This window comes from Strongylocentrotus purpuratus, unplaced genomic scaffold (genome assembly GCF_000002235.5).
Source record: "Strongylocentrotus purpuratus isolate Spur 01 unplaced genomic scaffold, Spur_5.0 spur5_scaffold_13, whole genome shotgun sequence".
Taxonomy (NCBI): Eukaryota; Metazoa; Echinodermata; class Echinoidea; order Camarodonta; family Strongylocentrotidae; genus Strongylocentrotus; species Strongylocentrotus purpuratus.
In genome coordinates, this window is record NW_022145598.1 from 19,827,745 (window position 1) to 19,848,338 (window position 20,594).

Here is a 20,594-nt window from a genome sequence, read left to right on the forward strand (position 1 = left end):
AGTCTCTATAAGGTTTTGTCTTTAAGGTTTTGCCTTTATATTTCTTGAATTATTTTATTTTATATTTAGTTATTCATTCGGTTTAAAAACATCAACACGTAAAGTTCAGGAACTCATAATGGTTGATTTACAATGAAATTGAATAGTGTAAACAAAATTGAACCAAAATAAATACACTTAAAGGTACTATGTCCAATTTGCAGGCCAAAAAATGAAAAGGTTAAATTCCAACGGCATTTGAAAGATAATACTAATTTAAAACTTCCCTAAAAAAAGGGAGCTTGAAAATGTATTTAAGTGGGAAAATAACGATAATTAGTTGTCAAATCGACTTAGGAGCTATAAAGCCAGTAAGTCATAGTCTAATTTTCAGACCATTGTACCGAATGGTCGTACGTTTTGTGCTGCGCAAAGATTCAATCACTCTAATTTTGGCCATTACAAGAAGTGGGTTATTGATGTAGACAAATGCTCATGTACCCTTTACAGCTCATTTTTATGAATACCAAAGAAAAAAATGCCAGTCAGTCACTCAATAGTGTACGACAGTGAAGTCTAGCAAGTAAACGGGTTTCCTTGCATAATTTGAATATACGGACACTGCTAACGTTTAAATTTCACAGATAGGACATACATAACATAATGATTCATAATTCCTGCAAAGTTCTACAGAATTTGAGGTTGGCTGCAAAAGGGACATAGTGTCTTTAAGAAAAACATGTTGTTTTACGTACATGAAAATATGTTTACAATACAATATTCAACGAAGGTCTACATGTAGCAAGACCAAAGCGAGAGATGACGAGTGCGAGTGAGAGAGAAAGAGGGGAATGGAAAAGAAAGGGAAGGGGGATACAGAGGGAAAGTGAGGGTGGGAATGGGAGAGAGAGGGAGATTATTTTAATTGTATGTATTGTTATCGATTTATTTTGTATCTTATCTGTTTATTCATATGTAGTTTAATGTACCATATACGGACATGCTGTAAAACATCTGACAAGCTGAAAGCAGGCATGTTTTGTAATCACCATTTTAAATAATTAAACAAACAAACAAATTCTGACAATTTGTGACAATGGTATGCACTTTGGTGTGTTGTGTAGCCATTCATTCCTCCAACTTTATTTCATCATGGGGATGAATACACCTAGTAGAAAAAATTCTAGGGGCCCCACAATACAAGACTACCCCTCCCCTTCCCCCGACGCTTCATAAGCCTACGGTTATTGGAATGAAAGCAGAGGTGGGTTCTGGGGAATAACCAGGAAAGTGGCATTAAGGATTCATCTTTCATTGCTCGCGTACGTAATCAGACAGAAGATATACATGGGACTCAGGTAATTTGTTTTTCAACTTTATCTGAATGCATCGTAGAGTGTTATGATTCTTCACAAATTGATACAAAATCATTTGGGTTTTTTTCACGACATGAAGTTACATAAACTCAAATAAGACTAATGAAAATCACCTGCCGTGCATATAATAACAAAAACAAAACAGGAGCATATCCGCTATGTCGGAAGCAAGGTCGAAGTTTGTTCCGGAGAGTGGACCTTGAAGAGAAAATCGTTTAACACAGATTGTATAAAAAGTCAGGATGTGTCCTTTAAAAACACCTTTTGCAGTAGAAATTTGGAAAAGGCAATAATTCGTTCACCTTTGCCCCTTTTGCGCTGTTCTATGGCCACATTCTCTTCAGTTGTTAACGAAAACGATTAGGAACGTATTCTATAAAAACAAATCAGAGTAGCTGAACATGCTAAAAAGCTCGATTTGAATCCCTTCGCCGGGTGAAGACCTCATCGACACTCCGATTTCATTTTTGGGGGAAAACGATTGCAGACTATTTGAAATGTATGAGAAAGGTGCGGCAGTTGCCTTGTTTCTGTTCCTTGCCCGGGTTACATGTTCGTTGGCTGCAGGTAATTATGACACACAACTAAACGAAGATCAAAGGTGCTATACTGATAGAGATGTCCGTTGTCTTCCTTAGAGCAGGGGGGGGGGTGGAGGTACCCACGAGACCAAATATCCGCGGCACCTACTTTCAACGTAGAAACATATAAATGTCTGAGGACTGTTTCACAAAGACTTATGGCAGGCCATTCATGTCACTAGTTGCTTTCACCACTGGTCTCTCGATTATGATCTTTAAATAACAATTTTCCTTCAATAATGAACTATACAAAAGATGTAGATTGAGGAGATTTGTGACCATGATTTGTAGGTCCCTTGAGAAACCAATGCCAGGAATGGTAAGAGAAACTAGTAACATGAACGGTCTGCCATAGTTAAGTCCAACTTAAAGTCAATGTTAGTCTTTGTGAAACACTCCCCAGGTCTCGTGGACTGTCGGTCTAGAGTATCTTCGGTCTTATGGGTCGTTGAGCTGCAGCCTAATATTGCAGAAACATGAACACACACACATCATGTAAGCATGTTGTGTATTGCTCGGCGGATGGCTGGATGGCGGAAGGGGGGGGGGGTAGTTGTTTTGCGAAAAAATAATGATAAGGTAGGCTTCTCTGTTTTCTTAAGTGTTTTTGCTGTTGGTAGGAAGGTCTATTGAGCTGCTGCCTACCAAGGCAGAAGCATGATGAGACAGAGTGTTGTGTAAAACCAGTGGCGAAAAGCGGGAATGTATGTTTTCATAAAATTTGATAATTTAGACTTCTCAATTTCTTATATTTCTAAATTTTGTTCAACAATGGCTCATCCGCCTCATGGTTTCTTTCCCCTCTTGGTTAGGTAAAACAGGCCCGGGGCACTTTGATATTCGCCTAACTGGTGGAAGAACGGAATTCGAAGGCCTTGTGGAGATTTTTTTAGTCAACCTCGGATGGATGGCAATCTGTGATGATTCCATAAATTTCAAAACGGCCAACGTTCTGTGCCGGATGCTTGGTTATGGTTCAGCCATCAGCTACCACTGTTGCGGAGAACTCGGATCCGGAGACGGGAACTATGTATTCGATTCTATCCGATGCGAGGGGAACGAACAGAGCATAGAGGAATGCCAATATCGGATCGAAGAGCACTATTATGACGAGTCAATGATATCCGAATATTTCTGTGGTCACGAAGAAGACGTTGGACTTACATGCGACCCAGGTAATGGGTTTAAAGTTAAATTATAATAATAATAATAATAATAATAATATTTAACTTTTATATAGCGCTTAATACAAATGTCTCTAAGCGCTTTATAAATATACTATTGCCCCGGTCATTGGATTCAGTGCTTGCCCGCACGCACTGTTTGCACGATCTCCACTCCCTGGGGAGCATTCCAGCCAGGCGTTACATGACGCTCAAAAACTGTTTGACCAACAATGACGATCCCATCCTACTGGGTACCCATTATGACTTTACCTCTTCAATACACCAGTTTACGGTTGTGTGCGCCATTTTAAACAAAGCCAATGACCTAGAGGTCATGTATTTATGCGTAAATTGAGATTGCGCCCATGCAAAGTATGATGATATCACTGCCTACGCGCTGCATTGTGCGCGCACATCATCATTTGCATGGGCGCAATCTTAATTTACGCATAAATACCACTGACCTCAGGTCATTGGCTTTGTTTCAGGGCCAATGACCCGAGGTCAACTGTCTGCGCATGCGCACTGATACAACCGTAAACTGGTGTATTGTGAAACGTTATTGTAACCAAGAGCGCTAAGACTTTCGAAGAATCAACTCAAGGGCAATTTCAATAAGCTCTTGTTTTCCCGTAAAAATCATTATCAGATTACGTAATGCGTCATGTTCACATAATTCCAGAGTTCATCAAAAAGACCATAATTACAAAGAATTACCACAGAATACCCCCTTGCCAGAACAAATTTCTCAGTGGAGAACTTGGTATCCTCCCGGATAAAACTACCCACAATGATAATTAATTTCTAAGATAGTCATCTTCAAGCTAGTTGTCCGATATTAGAGACATGAACTACTCTCAGTCTTGGTAGTAGGGCTGAGATAAGAAAGTGTTGTGAAGGCTCTTACTGGGGGGGGGGGGGAGGTGTTTCACAAAACTTGCCATCAATGACAAATGACAGTTTGTGTTATAAGCTACTGAAATCCTTGCTTCTGACTGGTTATCAGCAGACTTGTCACTGATTTTTGTCATTTGTCATTGAAAAAAAGCTTTGTGAAACGGGACCCTGATGTTTCTTGAAAGCATTGAGTCCGTTACAGATTTTGAAAAGCTATCACAAGGTTTATGTTTTCTGTCATTTCACAGCTGAAGTTCGATTGAACGGAGGATACGACCCTACGATGCAAGAAGGTAAAGTGGAGATCCTACACGACCATGTATGGAAGGCCATCTATGCCGAGTCGATGGATTTCAACCTGGCTATCCTCCTGTGTCGAATGTTGGACTATCATACTGCAAAAAGCTATCACGAGCGCGTGGTGGTGCAACCTCGTGATGGGATTGTCAACGGCTTTTTCCAATGCACAGGGGAAGAGCTACACTTCAACGACTGTGACTTTGCTAATGGTGGGATAAATAGCACAGGCGATCTTAGTCGAATCGCAACGCTTTCTTGTATCTCAAGTAAGTACATTGTATATTTATATGATAATTGCAACAGCTATATGACAAAGCTACCACAGAAATATTAGTGCATGCATTTGTCATGGGTCACCTAGACTAATGCATGACTGTTGTATGGAGTACCAGATACCTACCTTCGGGTCATCCAGAACTCGACTTCAAGGCCTGTGACAAAAAGGAAACAAACACAAAAACCTATGAATCCGTATCTTCTGTTTTAAGAGTCTTACACTGGTTACCGATCAAAACATGTATTAAGTTCAAGATCTTGCTGCTAGCTTTCTAATGTTTTCATGGCTTGGCTCCAACCTGTTTGTCACAGTCACTCATAAAATATGACCCGGTAACAAATTTACTACAGAAATATCTGTATGCTGTACCCGTGTTCAAACGAGGTCTTAAAGATGAAGTTGAGTTCTGGTCATGCGATTGGATTGTGAAAGAAACGGTGTGGAATCGACCAGAAAAGGTCGATCATCTAGCATATAAGCATTTGTGTGTATTGCAAGGTTCTGGAATCATCAAAATGATAAGAAATTTGGCCAAGTCTTGGTAAAGTTACAAACACTGTACACAGAAAGATGTATATGGGACTACACGAAAAAAATCCTACCCCGGAGTTTTACGATGTTACATGACATATTTAAACTATGAAGGCATTTGAAGAGCCGTCCTTTTTAGGAAACATGTCTTATCTGATGTTCGTCCACACTTGCATAATAAGAATGATAATTCGCCCAAATTATTTTTCACCTCAGTTCCCAGAACTCAACCTTCTCTTTAAGCATGCTGTCCCTTAGCTATATAATAGTATCCCTCATATCGTAAAGCAGGTTATGACAGTTCAACAGTTCAAGACTGCTCTTAAATCATATTTCTTAAGTTGATCAATTGATATTCGTACTCATTAGTCATAAACAATTTTTCCTGGATATTTTCTTCATTTTTTTTCTTCATTTCTTTCTAAATTTTACCTGAGAGCTTTTAGACTTTTTACAAAGGTATAATGTGCTTAATAAGAACTTGTCTTTTATTTTCAATTATTAATACTATTATTATTATCATTATTATTATTGTATTCATTATTATTAAAATTATTATTATTATTGATATTTTTAATATTATTATTATCATTATTATTATTATAGTCATTTTTAACACACGTGTATTTCTAATCTGTGTCTGCAGTACTTCCATACGAAAAAGTTTACCAAAAACATTTCGATATCATAGCATTGAAGAGCAGTATGCGTTTTTTTAATTCAATCCTAATTCTAAGTAGCCCTAAAATTAGTTTATTGACTCTTGATATGTCTGATATTTGTTCTTCTTTTATTAACATCTTTAAAGGAGAAAACACACAATATAACCAATAGTTTATCTATCGTTATGAGACATGGGATCACCCCAAATTATATAGGACGTACAAAGGAGTGACAGTCAGAGAACCCAAAGGGTTATGTAGACTCAAATGGAAGTAACCTCGGAGTTCAATTCCCCGCGAAGGCAACAACGATATGTTATGCGAGTGCGTCTCACAAATTATAGTTGATTGCAAATCCGGAATTCTGACTTGTAACGTCTGTTTTGTCAGAAGCAGTCCTTTTGAGCCAACAATTTGAAGATAGGATACTAGCTTGGAGGAGCAAATAAACGACGCAAACAAAGTTTGGTGATTGGTTCGATCCTTTGTAAATATCTGATATTATTTAACTTAATGCACGGTAGCAATATAATATCATCATAATTATTTCCTTGTGTTAATATTTATCTCCTTGCATTTTAGTGCCCATTCGCCTGAGTAACTCGCGCAAGGAAGATGAAGGAGATGTGCAGGTTTTCTATCACGATTCGTGGGAGAATGTGTGCTTCAACTCCTGGGGTATTAACGAAGCCAACGTTACCTGTCGCATGTTGGGCTATGAGGGCGCCTCAGCAGCCTTTCGCGGTGGGGCAAATTCTGCACCCGGGGTGCTAGAATGGGTTCAGTGTAACGGAACAGAAAGAAACCTTGCACATTGCAACATGTCCGAGTTAGAGGAAGTGCGTTGTCCTGGAATGGGCCTTGCTGCAGCCAGGTGTATCGGAAAACGTAATGTGTTCCTCTTAATTGCTATATAGATAATAGCTTATCTTTCTAAAATCTGATCGAGATAATCCTGATTAAAATTATTCTAAAGAATACAAATAATAAAATAAAGAAATTCTGGCTAAATTCACTCCAATGGTATTGTAAACTGTAGAGCACCAATATCAGACTCTCACTTCTGGACAAATAAAAAAAAACTGAATGAAGGAAATGAATTAACTGAAGACATAAACAATTAGAAATTAACTTCTTAATAATATTCTAAATTCACATACATATAGTGCTGTAATTACGGTAACACATGGTGATGAGGTTAGCAATTGTAAACACGAACAGAGTAAACTGGACAAAAGTTAGTCTGCTTTGCTTGGCTGTTTTGTCTTTCAATGAGCATGCTTCCGTCAACATGTAGTATCATTGTAATTCCGGGGTATTCCAGCACTGCTTTATTATAATTATGTTTAGGACAAAATGTTATCCTATTAAAAAAATAAGCAATACCGTCAGTGCAGACAAGTCACTATAAAGTGTATGGTGTCATCATGTAAATTGCCGACATCTTAAAATGCTATGTTTATATCCATGTTACCGTCCAATGCTTGAATACATGACGTTAATGACGTGTACAGTGTAATATATAATAAAGTGTTACCGAAATGGGAAACGATTATTTGCACATACTTTTACTTCCGTTTTGGGATTTTTAAAAAAGTTTTCCCAACACATATTAATATAGCCATAGTAGTTGAATCATGATCTGTTTTTCATTCCTTCTTTCTTTTCTCTTCAAAGGTGCAATACCATTCCGGCTCTCCGGGGGTCGGGAACCTAGTGAAGGAAGGGTGGAGAGGTTTTACTACGGCTCCTGGGGAACCGTGTGCGCTCCTTCCAATGATTACAGGCACACACCCGAGAACGTCATGAACAACGCACGTGTGATCTGTCGCATGTTAGGCTACCCGGATGCACTGGGCGGCCATTGCTGCGGATACTACGGACCCGGCATTGGGGGAGTTTTCATCAGTTTGCCAGTTTGCAGTGGCAAGGAGTCACATTTATTGTCATGTCAAACATGGCATGAAAGTGGAAGGGGGTGCAATCACTTCCAGGACTTTGGGGTGACTTGTCAAAAGAATCGTAAGCCTCCTGAACTTATTCTTCAACTGATTTTTGTTCATGGTTAGTTCACCGTGTCGAACAACCTCAAGGCATTCAATTTCATGCAAACACAGTTCATCTGTCCCCATATGTCTAACAAATTAATTAGGGCCAACAGTAGTCCAGAATCTGCCCGGTCCTTTATAATTCCCTACACACTGTACTTGATTCAAGCCGTCGAAGATGGCGTTATCAACAAACTCATAATTATGGTCACGAGCCCAGCCTGGCGTCCTAATTTAATGATCACGCCATCATCGGCTGGTAACAAAGTAAGTAGGGGGAGGTAGCGTTGGTGTGGTGGAGATCAAAATTAAATAGGCCTGATGCAGGACTAGGCCAAAAGCAACAGGGCATCAAGGCAGTTTGAATTACGTAAATTAGAGGCGTTCTTTATTTCTCTCTCTCTCTCTCTCACTCACTCTGCTCTATATTCGTTTTCATAATGCATTTGTTTTCGATTTGCTACACCTGTAGTTGATCTCGAAGTCCGCCTTGTTGGAGGCGACACACCTAGGGAGGGTCGAGTTGAAGTTCTCTTCAATAACACGTGGGTAACAATTTGTGACGACAACTGGGATTTAAACGATGCCAACGTTGTGTGCAGGATGCTTGGATATGAAAGAGCAGAGAGTTCCGCGTGCTGTTCAGCGTTCGGGGAGGGCGCTGGAGACATTGTTTTCGACGATTTGGAATGCGATGGTTCTGAGGTCAACATTGGGCATTGTCCGAGGAATAAGCTGGGATTACATGACTGTACCCATGCTGAAGATGTTGGCGTGAAGTGTTTCGGCCCATGTCTGGAACCTGACTTTACGACTGCAACAGGTAAGGGGTTAGAGGTTAAAGAGGCGCGATAGCTCAGTGGTAGAGCAGTGGTCTCGTAACTGGGAGGTCCCAGGTTCGAAGCCAAGTCAATGCGATCGTGTCCTTTGGTAAGACATTAAAGCCGTCGGTCCAATAGTTGTTTACTTACAAGCATTTACATGCTTTCTTAGCAGCCAGGTAAAACAATCATCATCATCATCAGATCCACCCGTATAAGTGTGGCTCGCCAGGTTGTGAAACACCACATGCTCAAGTTCTTTCGCGGTTCACATCCTGCACTACCATAACTACCTAATTCTTAAGCTCAAATCTCGAATAAACACTATACCCTAAAGCCAAGCCTAACCATGTCCATAACCCAAAACCCAATTGCAACCATTATCCTAATCCCGTACTTGGCAAAACTAAAGCCCGGCGCAACCATCGGAAGATATGTCGAAGCAAACCCTTGCCCGGGAGTATTATAATAACATGAAGTCTCAAGATGTCCCTGGGATTGGCCCGCATATTCAAATGCAAATTGTAAAAGATCACCGAAGGTTTACCCATTAACTTTTGGCCAAGGAGTGTTGATTTTCCTAATGTGGAGTGCATGGTATGTTGAAGTTTGTAATAGCTATAGCTGTAAACATTGAAAGTTCTTATCCAATTCGTCTCATGCCGAAATCCCAAATCACTGCCAAAACAGGCTCATATTTTTATTATATAATGATAATAATAATAATAATAATAATAATAATAATAATAATAATAATAATAATAATAATAATAATAATAATAACAATAATAATAATAATAATTACAATAATAATAATGTCTTGTTTACCCAGGGTAGCCTCTCCAGTATTAATACTGTTCTCCCTAAGAGCCCTGCAATTAAAATATTATCCCGGTTATAGCCGAGGCGCTGAAGCATTCAAGGAATTTCATCCTACCGGAATATAAAAACAGTTTTGTATGAAAATATTATTTTCTTCTTCGTCCTTAAGCTGTCGTCATCAGTTCGCCATCACCGTCACCGATTGACTTCATTGCTAATGACAGAGTGCAGGAGCAGACATGGCACCTTTCAGCCGATAAAACACTCGGTAAGTTAAAACAGTGGTCGCGATCCTCTTTAAAGGAAACCTTACCCTAAGAAAAAACTTGAGTTATCCTTCGAGATTTGTTGTATTCTCGCCCATTAATATACAAGATTCCGTACCAAAGTGTACGAGAGAGGTATAAAGCAAGAAAAATGTACATTATCCCAGCATGACATGCACGGTCTAAGTCGACTAACAAAAATATAGTTTCGAAAATAATATTGCTAGTGATATTCACTTGTCTCGCAATGTATGGACAAACGAATATTACTAGCGATATTATTTTCGATACTACATCCGCAATGAGTAATATATTTAGCATAAAAATAAAGATGGCTTTACCTTGTTCAAAAAATGGACTATGCACGGCGCGGTCTCAGGCAGCAAGCCAACTTTAGCTAAATAGACTGATCCCGGTCCTATATTAATTTGTCATTCTTGAGCCAACATTAGCCCGTCGTAGTTTTGATGATATGATTGTATAAGAGAGTGTTGTAAAGGATCAATCTTCTTTACCCTTGCTCTAGGATACATAAATACTTTGATCATCTATATTTAAAGTGATCCGGTAACTTTGTCTCAGATTCTGAAACAAAACCCTGGATTTAGCTCATGCTGCAGTGATAATTATAAACCTTTGTGCCAGTCAGGAACTCCATGACGTTTACAAGCCGATCGTCTGTCTGATTATCAAGATATTCATGATTGAATATCGAAACCAAAATTTGTGTTTGCCAAACAGTTTTCATAACACTACAGTCTATTGGGGAAAACGAGTGTGGTAAAACCGGTCACTCAAAGATATTTACTATTTGAGGCACTTCTTGATCATTTTGAAGCGCGATTTTTTTTTTCAGGGCTTTTATATTACACCATATCACAGACACAGACACAACAACAACTGATAGCACGTAGGGCCGTCCATTTCAGATTTAACATTGTTAAACGATGCCTTTAATTTGACATTATACAAGTATTTTGTTGACGTAGCTTAGTTTGAATTACGATTGTTTAATCCAAGATAAATGGAAGCAAAAAACAAAAATGAAAACCCACAATCTTTTTACCCTCCTGGTCGCTTCTTGTTTTATTCTAAAGGACTGATGATAACTCTCGCAATGTTGTTTATGATCGTCACCATCGCCATCGTTATCCTGTCCGTCAAGATACATATTTACAGGTATGTTGACAATTTTTTCTAAGACAATAATGAGTTTTAATACAAACACACGTTCACATAGGCTCTCGCAGATTCTACCGAATTCTACTGAATTTCAATAGTCTTCTCCACCACCTTTAGAATGTACAAGTTCAACTTTAGAATTAGAATTAGTAATTAAAACGTTATTTCTACAGGCAAACCAATAGATTTCTAAAAATTAACATTGAGTTGATATTTTTTAATTATTCATTTATTAAGTTGCGATTATGATTAGAGCATTACTGTATAAAGATTGCATTTTCCTGACGTAGCCTTTTTGTTGAAGGAACTTTTACCTCCTTCAGGTAACCCGTTGCTCTCCTTTCAACATTGTCAATATAAGATAATTTGTATCAATAATATTGCCTTTTTTAGGGGGATGCATAGTTTAAAATTCTGACATGCAACTTTTACTTTTTTGTTTCCGCATCTGCAGAGTGATTAACAATATTAAGTAGTTATTTTCCCCTGTATGCACTTACTTCTATTTTTGGTGTAGGTTTGTTTCTATTCGTACAAATGTTTGTATTCCTTTGTATTTTATGAAATGTACATTATTTTGTATTTTGCATATTTTTTAACTGGAATGTGGAAAATCGATGAATAACCCCCCCCCCCCCATGTTTATAGACCTGCCCAACACTATATGCTACTTGTATATGGAACGCTTGTTTATTTTATTCTTTCTTTTTACTTTTTGATAATGCAGAAGACGGAACGTGAGTTCGGATATGATGTAGTTTCACCCTCCGCGGAAATACAATGTGACAGCAGCCAATTAGGCCAACATTACTGAATAAAGTACCTGGAACTTTGAAAAATTATCCACATCAGACAACATCGCGCGTTCTTCAACAAAACAAAAACCACACAGATGAACGATTACCATGATTACAAGAAATACCACTACGCCAAGAAATCGAACAAAAAATTTTAAAAATACGTCTATCACTACTATTTAATGACGAAATGTCGAAGAAAATATTTCAAAGATGTCAGTTTAGCTATTTGTCTATTAATTGATGGGCAGTTTGGAAACATGATCATAATGTGAATAAACGAAGGTTTTATTATTGATATGAAGGATAGGTTTCTTCGCCTTTGACTGCGTCATAAGCTCTGTAGATGTATCTGAGTTTTAAAAAATTAAAACAATTAATAATTAATCAATGAAAAAATAATAACATTTTATTGTTGTTGTTGATTTTTTTTTTTTTTTTTTTGGGGGGGGGGGGGTCAAATTAAGCAATTAATTTGAGTAAGGGCGGTTAAATAACTACTTTGAAGAGGAATCCGATAAAACCAGTAATGAATTCAACCCCATGGTCCCTTTAGTGCATTCTACTCACCGGAACCAGTATGCCCATAATTTGGAAAAAGTGTTTTCGGTTCAGTGATCATAATTCAGTCTTCACATGCCTACCTGCCCCTATGCGAATGATTAGTGCCATTCCCAACTACTTCAGTTCAAACGGTTCAAGGTTCACCGTTTCGCCATTCCTATCCACGTGCGTGCTTATCTCGACCACACCCCCATTTTGAGCTTAGCGTGACCTCATTGGCTCAAAGTTTGCTGACGTAACCGCCAATCATGGAACTGCTGCCTCGTCTCGTCCCATCCCCAAGCCGACCCACCAAAGGAACTGATCTGACGGGAAGGGGGTGTATTGAAATATTGAAGGGAACATTGAGTTCTGGTAACGATGACAAATAATTTGCGAGGCTTTTCACTCTTTTAGATTAATTTTGGGGAAAATATCATTCAGTTATGTCCCCCGAAAAAGTCCCCATACACTGTTCTATGCGCATTGCAAAGTAAACACAATTTCGTATCAACTTTAGTGATTTCGAAAGCTAACAATGTATACAAATTCTAATGTACGACATAATCAACCTTTTCAAATTCTTTCCAGATATTTTCTTTTTGGCACCAGAACTTAGAGTTTAAAGATTTTGACTTTGGATTACACCAAAACTGCTCTCACTTAAGTTGAGTTTACATGGGGGGGGGGGGGGGGAAGAAAATTCTCTACACGTTGCCAGCATGAGGTTGTACGACACATGCTCCTGCTACAATTGCTCAGCGGTCTTTATCCTACACTCATCGATTTCCCGGGGCCCGTTCCATAAAACTTGTATCTATAACAACTGCTAAATTTCTATGACAAATTTGCTCTCAGCCAATCAGATGCGGCCATGATTTCAGTAGCTTATAACAGTAGCTTGTAACTTGTTATTGATATCAAGTTTTATGGAACAGGGCCCTGAACCAAACATTATCCTTAATCCTAAACATAAACCTTATAAAAATGGCGGCCTTAACCGTGAATGTGGTGTAATGTTCTCTCATGTGTTTGTATAGCTTTTCAACGATACACAGTTTGTTTGCAGAAATTACGGGGAAATGTAACTACAAAAAGGAAGGTTGGACCTCATGCAGTCACACCGAAAAACCGACTCAAGACCGACCCCAGACCGACTGACCCTTGGCCATTCGGGGGGTAATGTGATTGTTTGTTTGGTCTGTAGTCGGTCTGGAGTCGGTCTCGTTAGTGTGACAGAGGTATCATAGAAGGCGAACCTCTCCCTGTCGACATGTCCTTGCACCAAGCATGCCAAGTGTATATGGCTAACATCTGAAAGAAAAACTGCTATGAGATAGCAATTGGATTTTATCAGGGGCCAAATGAGTTAATGACGTCATAGAATATCATATGAAAGCATAGTTTGTGTTATATTCCGTTAAGAAATGTTTACCTCCAAGCGGTATTATAAAGGACTACAGGAAGTTTGTGTTCCTACATCCTATTTATTCTTACCATAAAGTCATCGCCGCAAATCACAATCATCTGGACTTACATGTATAATATCGACAAAGGTACGCAAGGTCAAAGCTTGTTTATGATTTTGGAAGATTATTTACATTTATTTCGCTATCATTATGACTAGGCCGTATATAATGCCACCCTGTGTGTAAACATGGGGTTTATTATAATGCTTCATATCTTCCACACAAATTTACCATGGCCTATATCTGGGGATAAATGGCGGATCCGTGATTGTCATGTCTTTTATGCATATGGTATTCTATGTGTGTGCGCGGTGCTGGGGGCGCCTCGGAACTCCGAAATTGTCTGACGAGCAATAAAAGAAGAAGAAGAAGAAGAAGGAGAAGAAGGAGAAGAAGAAGAAAAAGAAGAAGAAAAAGAAGAAGAAGTAGGAGAAGAAGAAGAAGAAGAAGAAGAAGAAGGAGAAGAAGGAGAAGAAGAAGAAAAAGAAGAAGAAGAAGAAGAGGGGTGTGTCCTCATGTGCCTTGATGTGAAGTCAGCTGTCTGGACTGTTCCCGTGTCGAGCGCAATGGAGAGTCCAGTGATCGCGCGCCACTTTAGCTGAGAAAAAAACACACCACCAAACGCTAAAACAGAGATAGGAGCAAGAACAAACACATTGCATTAAATTAAAAAAAAATAAAAAAAACATTGAGAACGAAAAAAATGTTCAACGAAATAAACGAAAAGACAGAGAAAGCAGACAGCTGGATAGCTCATTTTCAGCTGCAATTGCAGTGTAGCTGGTCCTTCATGAGGACCAGAGGAAAAAGAAGAAAATGTAGTGGGAAAAGAAAATAGGGGAGGGGGAGACAAAAAATATATATTATTGCTTTTTGTTGTTATTATTATTATTACGAATGATTCTATTGTTGTGGTTCTGTTACATTCTTGTTACTATTTTTATAAGCATTACTAATCTGCTAAATAATCGTATTGTCCTGTTTGATTCGGTAAAACAAACAAAAAACATCCTCGCAAAGTGAATACTCCGGGTTGGACTTTGACCCCTGTTATCGTATGCAAACGAGGACGTAAATAATACCCCGTTATGTAACAGGCTATGGAATAAATATTCCTGGGGGGGGGTATTTCACAAAGATCCTAAGTCGAACTTAACACTAAGTGTGACTTCAAAATTATGGAGAGCCATTTGTAGCCTTTTAAACAAAACATATTCAAAAGCGAAAATTTCAAGTATTTTAGACTTTTCTCTGAGTTCCACATCAAGAACATGAAACTCCTTGTAATAGAAAAAATGAATGATTTGAATCAACATTTCATACCTTTTAAAATAACTTTTACAAAATATTTTCATAGATGCTAAGGGCTTTCCATGAATTTTAATGATCTTTGAGAAACACCCCCCCCCCCCCCCCCCCGATTGGTTCGTCTAGTCATATATTCAACACGGATGTTGTGAAATACTCTGGACTTTGTACCCAACCTCATGAGAAGTTAGATAACCCGCATCACACAGCTTGACAAGTAAACAAGATGATCCTTAAATGTTTTATACAAACGTTCTTCTTTGAGGTATCGCATGAGTGTCGTGTTGCTGGGCATGGCTATGCGTGATATCTCTTTGCATATACACTTTAAAGCAGGGTAATTAAGCTTCAACGCTTATATAGTAATAGTTATTCAAATGTACAGTTGAACTGAAACCTTGTCTAGAGTTTCATGTTTCAGTTTTATTTTACAAAGTTCGTTTGCAGCTTTTATAAATTCGTGTGGAAAAAAATATGAAATTCACTTCCTTATTCCTGGTTCCTGGAGGAAACTTGCATTTCCTGTTTGTTGCTTTCTTTGTAATGTACACTACATGTTTTGTTCAACATTATGTTTGCAACACAAATCGTCATTGGTGGACGAAGCTGCAGACGCTTGAATGTGAGTATAATTTTTATTTACTGAATAATAGTTTGATGATTATTTTTGATATTTGATTATTCATTTTCGAACAACCACATTCTATGATTCATCATTTATCCAGATATGGATAACTCTATGTGTCATTAATATTTATATTCATTCAGTCTTTACATGTACGTGCTTTTGAGAACTATTTTTTTTCCCCAAATGTATTTAAAGCATTTTTATATTTCACTATACGGAGCTTATTATGATTATCTACAGTCGTTTACGAATCAATAATTTCAATTCAGGACACGGTCCTACATTCACATGGGCCATGTATGTGGGATGTTATTTTCTAATAAAAAGCGCTGACCATGGGCCTTTGAGTCTACTTTGGTAGACATAATGTCTCCAAGAAAGATCAAATAGGATTATCACAGCCTATTACCTGATGTCATTTCTAGAGCATTAATTTGTATCAGATATGTTATGAGGGGAGGTATCAACGATGCTTCTCATGATGGATAAACTGTATTGGTCACACCTCCCCGATTGTAGTTAAAGTTTTGTATGTTACATCTTTAAAATATTTGCACGGTATACCCCCGAAAATTTTATTTCCAATGCAGAGCGGATATTGTTGGTATTTGCAAATATATTTTTCTGCTGATATATAGTTACATTAATCCTAGTTTCAAGACGGATATTTCATAAGGGCCAAATTGTTCATACGTTATTCTTCAAATATTCTTAAAATTGGTAACAATAATTTTTGTATTGCTCTAGTACTAACATGTAATGTCTCTAGAAGCAATATACACGAGTTATCAAATTTTGAACGAGAACATTGATGTTTAACTCCCAAATGTTGCCAATTTAAGGTTTTCAACATTTATTTTCCATTTTAAATTTCCTGGAGTCCAATGCATTGGTCACGCAACCAAACATGGTCACAGTATGTGCAGAAATATTTTCCCTTCTGGGGGGTGTTTCACAAAGATTCTAATTCGAACTTAACTCTTAAGTTGGACTTAAATATTATGGAGAGCCATTTGTAGTCTTATAATGAAATATGTTCAAAAGCAAAAACTCAAGTATTTTAGACTTTTCATAAATTCCACATCAAGAACATGAAATCTCCTATAATAATAGAAAATATGAATGATTTGAATCAACATTTTATGCCTTTTAAAATAACTTTTACTAAATATTTTCAAGGATGCTAACGGCTGTCCATAATTGTTAAGTCCAACTTAGAGATAAGTTCATCTTAGGATCTTTGTAAAAAAACACTCCCCTGCTCATGCATCTGGAATATTTTAAGGGCTCTGATTCAACATTTTTAAGCCACGTTTTGAATACGGAAGAACCGTCTCGAAAGGGTTAAAACTCCTGAAGATATATAGTCAGTATTTCTTTTTAATAGGTAAATATCACTAACAGTTCCTGTGATTAATTCTGATATGTTTAAAGAATACGAAATTTGAATATTTTAGGTAAAACATATTTCAGTTCCATTCTCTTTTCAATTAGTTTTATTTCACATTTTACATCACAGTAAAATACGTCACAATGGAAAATATATTCTTTAAACGATATAGCATATATCCAATTCTCAAAAACAAGACATAAATAATGAAGAAGAAAAACAGCATGCACATACTCAAATCTATATGCAATATTTAGTCAACAAAGTTAATAGAAACATTTCAATATGGGGGCATTTGACTATGAAATCCTTCTAAACTTGCAGTGCTGATGTAATATAAAGGGCAGATGGCCAGATTGTTTTCATCTTTATCAGAACCCAGTCTTCTCTTTGAATTTCCTTCATTGACAAGTAATATACCAAATATATATCAAATACAGTAACAACAGAAAAGAAACTCATACATATTCGATTCAATCGTGCATTCCTTGACTGACTGATTTATGTTAACGAAAGTCCTATTACTCATGAAACTATACATTTTAAGTGGCAAATTAATGATAAGCACAAATAGATAAAATCGTTTTTTTATATAGCCCTATATCAGCCGAATCGATTAATAGTGAGAGGAAAGCATTTTGAACAGAACGAAGGTGGCTATTTATATTTATTTGGAACAATCTAAACAAGGTCGGTAAAATATAAATCTGCTTTTAGTCTTATAAAAGTAATTTCACCATGATTGAGTATGAAAAGAAAACAAATCGATGGAATTTACCTTTTAAACGAAACATAAGAAATAATTTAATACAAATTGTCTTCCGGATCCTACTCCAGAGATTTCTTTGAAATGTTTACATACCTCCTTCCCAACCCCTCCCCTAACCCTGCCGGATAACACTTTGTAAGGTGTTTAAATAATGGTTGCGTCATTTCGTATCATTAAATCTCTCATATCCATATAATCGCATTGCTTCCTCACACGAGTCCTCTATTTGTTTGATTTGATCCGCCGATAAAGTATATCTCCACCTAGCTGCAGCGACCTTTGAGCTCTTATGTTGATTGAACAAGCCCATCCTGCTGTCCTTTTGCGCATGTTTCCCCGTTGCTTTCCTGAGCCATAGCTTCACATTGTCAGGCAGTTCTAGGTCTAGGAAACTGTAGACATTTTGAGTGGTCTTCAAGGGTGCTGATGCGAAATCCTCATAGCGAACCCGTGTATACCGACCCTGAAGCCACACGGGCTCCTTCGAGACTTCATCTGCATTCCGCACCATCTGTTTGCATAGGTTAATGATGCTTTTCCGTAAGAGCCTCTGGAAGATGTCAGCGGTCATCTCCGATTTGCTTAAATTGTTCTTCTGCAGTTCAGGGTGTAACTTCATCAGTTCATATTGCACTCTTGAGTTTGCCGTCCCACGCGGATCACGAACAAGGTGGATGACACGCACATCGACGCCATGTTATTCCACTAAAGGGCGAATATGCAGCAAATCGGTTCAGATAGACTTAACAGCCAGTCGCTCCTTGTGTCGGTGGCATACCTCCTGGAAAAAACAAAGGCGACCACTTGCAGGTGGCATTCCGCAAGCAAAATGGCGCTAGGGCGCGGTTCTCTAGCCTCCCTCCCCAGCTTTGAATTATCCTCACAAACCTCGGAGAGAACTTACATCTGCTTATGTCACGCAGCAATACGATCTGTGCGCTCCTTCTCTGTTCTTATGTCACGCAGCAATACGATCTGTGCGCTCCTTCTCTGTTCGGCCGGTATAATCTTCTGATCTATCAGGAAGTTGACTGGATAAAGCGGCTCGAAAAAGTAGAAGAATCCCCGATTTTGATTGAACATTTGCCCAACGATTGTAGACCCTGTGCGCATTTGTGCCATGACGATTACAAACATTGAGTGATTTTTTAGTCCTTTCCCGTCTAACACACTCCCATTACGTATATCCTTCCTTACGCTCCAAGTCATATTGATTGGCTCCTTTCTCTCTGAAATACCAATACCACCTTCCACCATTTCCAAAGGATCCGTACTACTTAAATTTGATCCAGCTGTTAGAATCGTGTTATGTATGTTGTCTAGGTTGTCAAGATCGTCTTTTCCATCTTGTCTTTGGTCGTCATCGACTGAATGATGTCTGTGTTGGATCCAAGGTGTCATTTCCGTGTTCAAGATATTGTAGGACAGGTATAATATCGGAAGGATGAAGATCACAAGAATGAGGAGAACTCTCGAAGTCGGTTTTAACATTTTCAAGTTATGAGGTACATCCAGTACCAGTTCTTAGTCTAGATCAACGCTACTTTTTAAAAATGTTTCTGCTGGATACAAAATAATTATGTAAGAGATGTCATTCTTAGAAACCCTGACACCTGGAGCTGCTGTCCGTTTAAGAAACAATCGTGAATGCATCCATCAATATACCACGAGTGTTGTAAGGGTATTGGCACAATGTTTTTTAGTTCCAATATACGAGAATTGAAACTCTCGACACTTTCTCTTATTAGGTACATAAAATTCAAATTCCGAGTCTCGATCAACGCTATTTCTATGAAAAACATATTATCTTTATTGTTTCTGCTGAATACGGAACTCTACGCCATCCTTCGTAGTCCTGGCATCAGTTATTAATTTGTTTGTACCTGAAACATCCGCATATCTGTGGATGCATTTTCTAATATCACACGTGAATTCAGGAATGTCGCTCAGGTATTGGCGCACGTGGTCTTTCCTATGTATAAGAATATTCCAACACTTCCAAGATTAGGTCAAGATCAAATTCCAATTCTTGATCAGCACTATTTCCGGTGCGAATGTATGAATTTCCGTTTACATCGTTGCCCCTGGATACAAATAATGTCATATATCATCCTTGAACATCATTGCCACATCCTGTCATTAGTCTGCAGCATTCACAATTCCGTAATTGCATTCTCTGCAATCACTCTTCAAGTGATTGCTTTTTTCATCGGTTTATTGGCACTATAATGATACTTTCCAATGCATGTGAGTTGAACCATCCAACACTTTCACTTTTTGAAAGACATTTCAAAAGTTACCAGCGAGTGGATAAATATTTTCGATTGCTGTGTTGTTGTTCAAATTTTACATGATGAAGCCCTGCATCGTCTACGCTGTATACATGGTATAACTAAATCTAGGCCTATGTAGAAAGTTCGAATTAAAGATAAACTTGAGTTCTGGTAAAAAAAAGAAAATGAATTCTCACAGAATCTAACGAAACTTACACTGAATGTTCAAGATTACAAATAAATGTCATGTGCCAAACAATTTTGGAACAAAATGTATACTGGCTGAGTAATGAGCATAGAAAGAAAAGGAAATCAGGGTAGTACTAGCCCCGACACCATGTGTGTTGTCCCATATACATCTATCTGTGTAAGTGATTGTTACTTTACCAAGACTCTGCCAAATTTATGATGATTTTGATGACTCTACAACCTTGCATTACACACCATTACTTACATGATCAACTTTTCTGATCCATTCCACACCTTTTCTTTCACAATGCAATCGCATT

General features: G+C 38.0%; 2 protein-coding genes and 1 pseudogene across 2 annotated transcripts; 2 read left to right on the plus strand and 1 right to left on the minus strand.

The window, feature by feature from the left end:
- The first annotated feature begins 1,733 nt into the window (after positions 1–1,733).
- Positions 1,734–6,808, plus strand: LOC579947 (lysyl oxidase homolog 2). Its single transcript, XM_011682351.2, has 4 exons — positions 1,734–1,922; positions 2,749–3,111; positions 4,248–4,565; positions 6,352–6,808. Exons 1-4 carry the CDS (start codon positions 1,853–1,855, stop codon positions 6,684–6,686), a joined length of 1,086 nt encoding a protein of 361 aa, XP_011680653.1. The 5' UTR covers positions 1,734–1,852; the 3' UTR covers positions 6,687–6,808.
- Positions 6,809–7,419: 611 nt separating this feature from the next.
- Positions 7,420–11,963, plus strand: LOC105446050 (putative DMBT1-like protein). Its single transcript, XM_011682350.2, has 5 exons — positions 7,420–7,791; positions 8,290–8,640; positions 9,630–9,728; positions 10,824–10,905; positions 11,636–11,963. Exons 1-5 carry the CDS (start codon positions 7,575–7,577, stop codon positions 11,664–11,666), a joined length of 780 nt encoding a protein of 259 aa, XP_011680652.2. The 5' UTR covers positions 7,420–7,574; the 3' UTR covers positions 11,667–11,963.
- A 5,157-nt stretch (positions 11,964–17,120) lies between these two features.
- On the minus strand, positions 17,121–20,236 carry LOC105446049 (annotated as a pseudogene).
- Between the last annotated feature and the right edge of the window lie 358 nt (positions 20,237–20,594).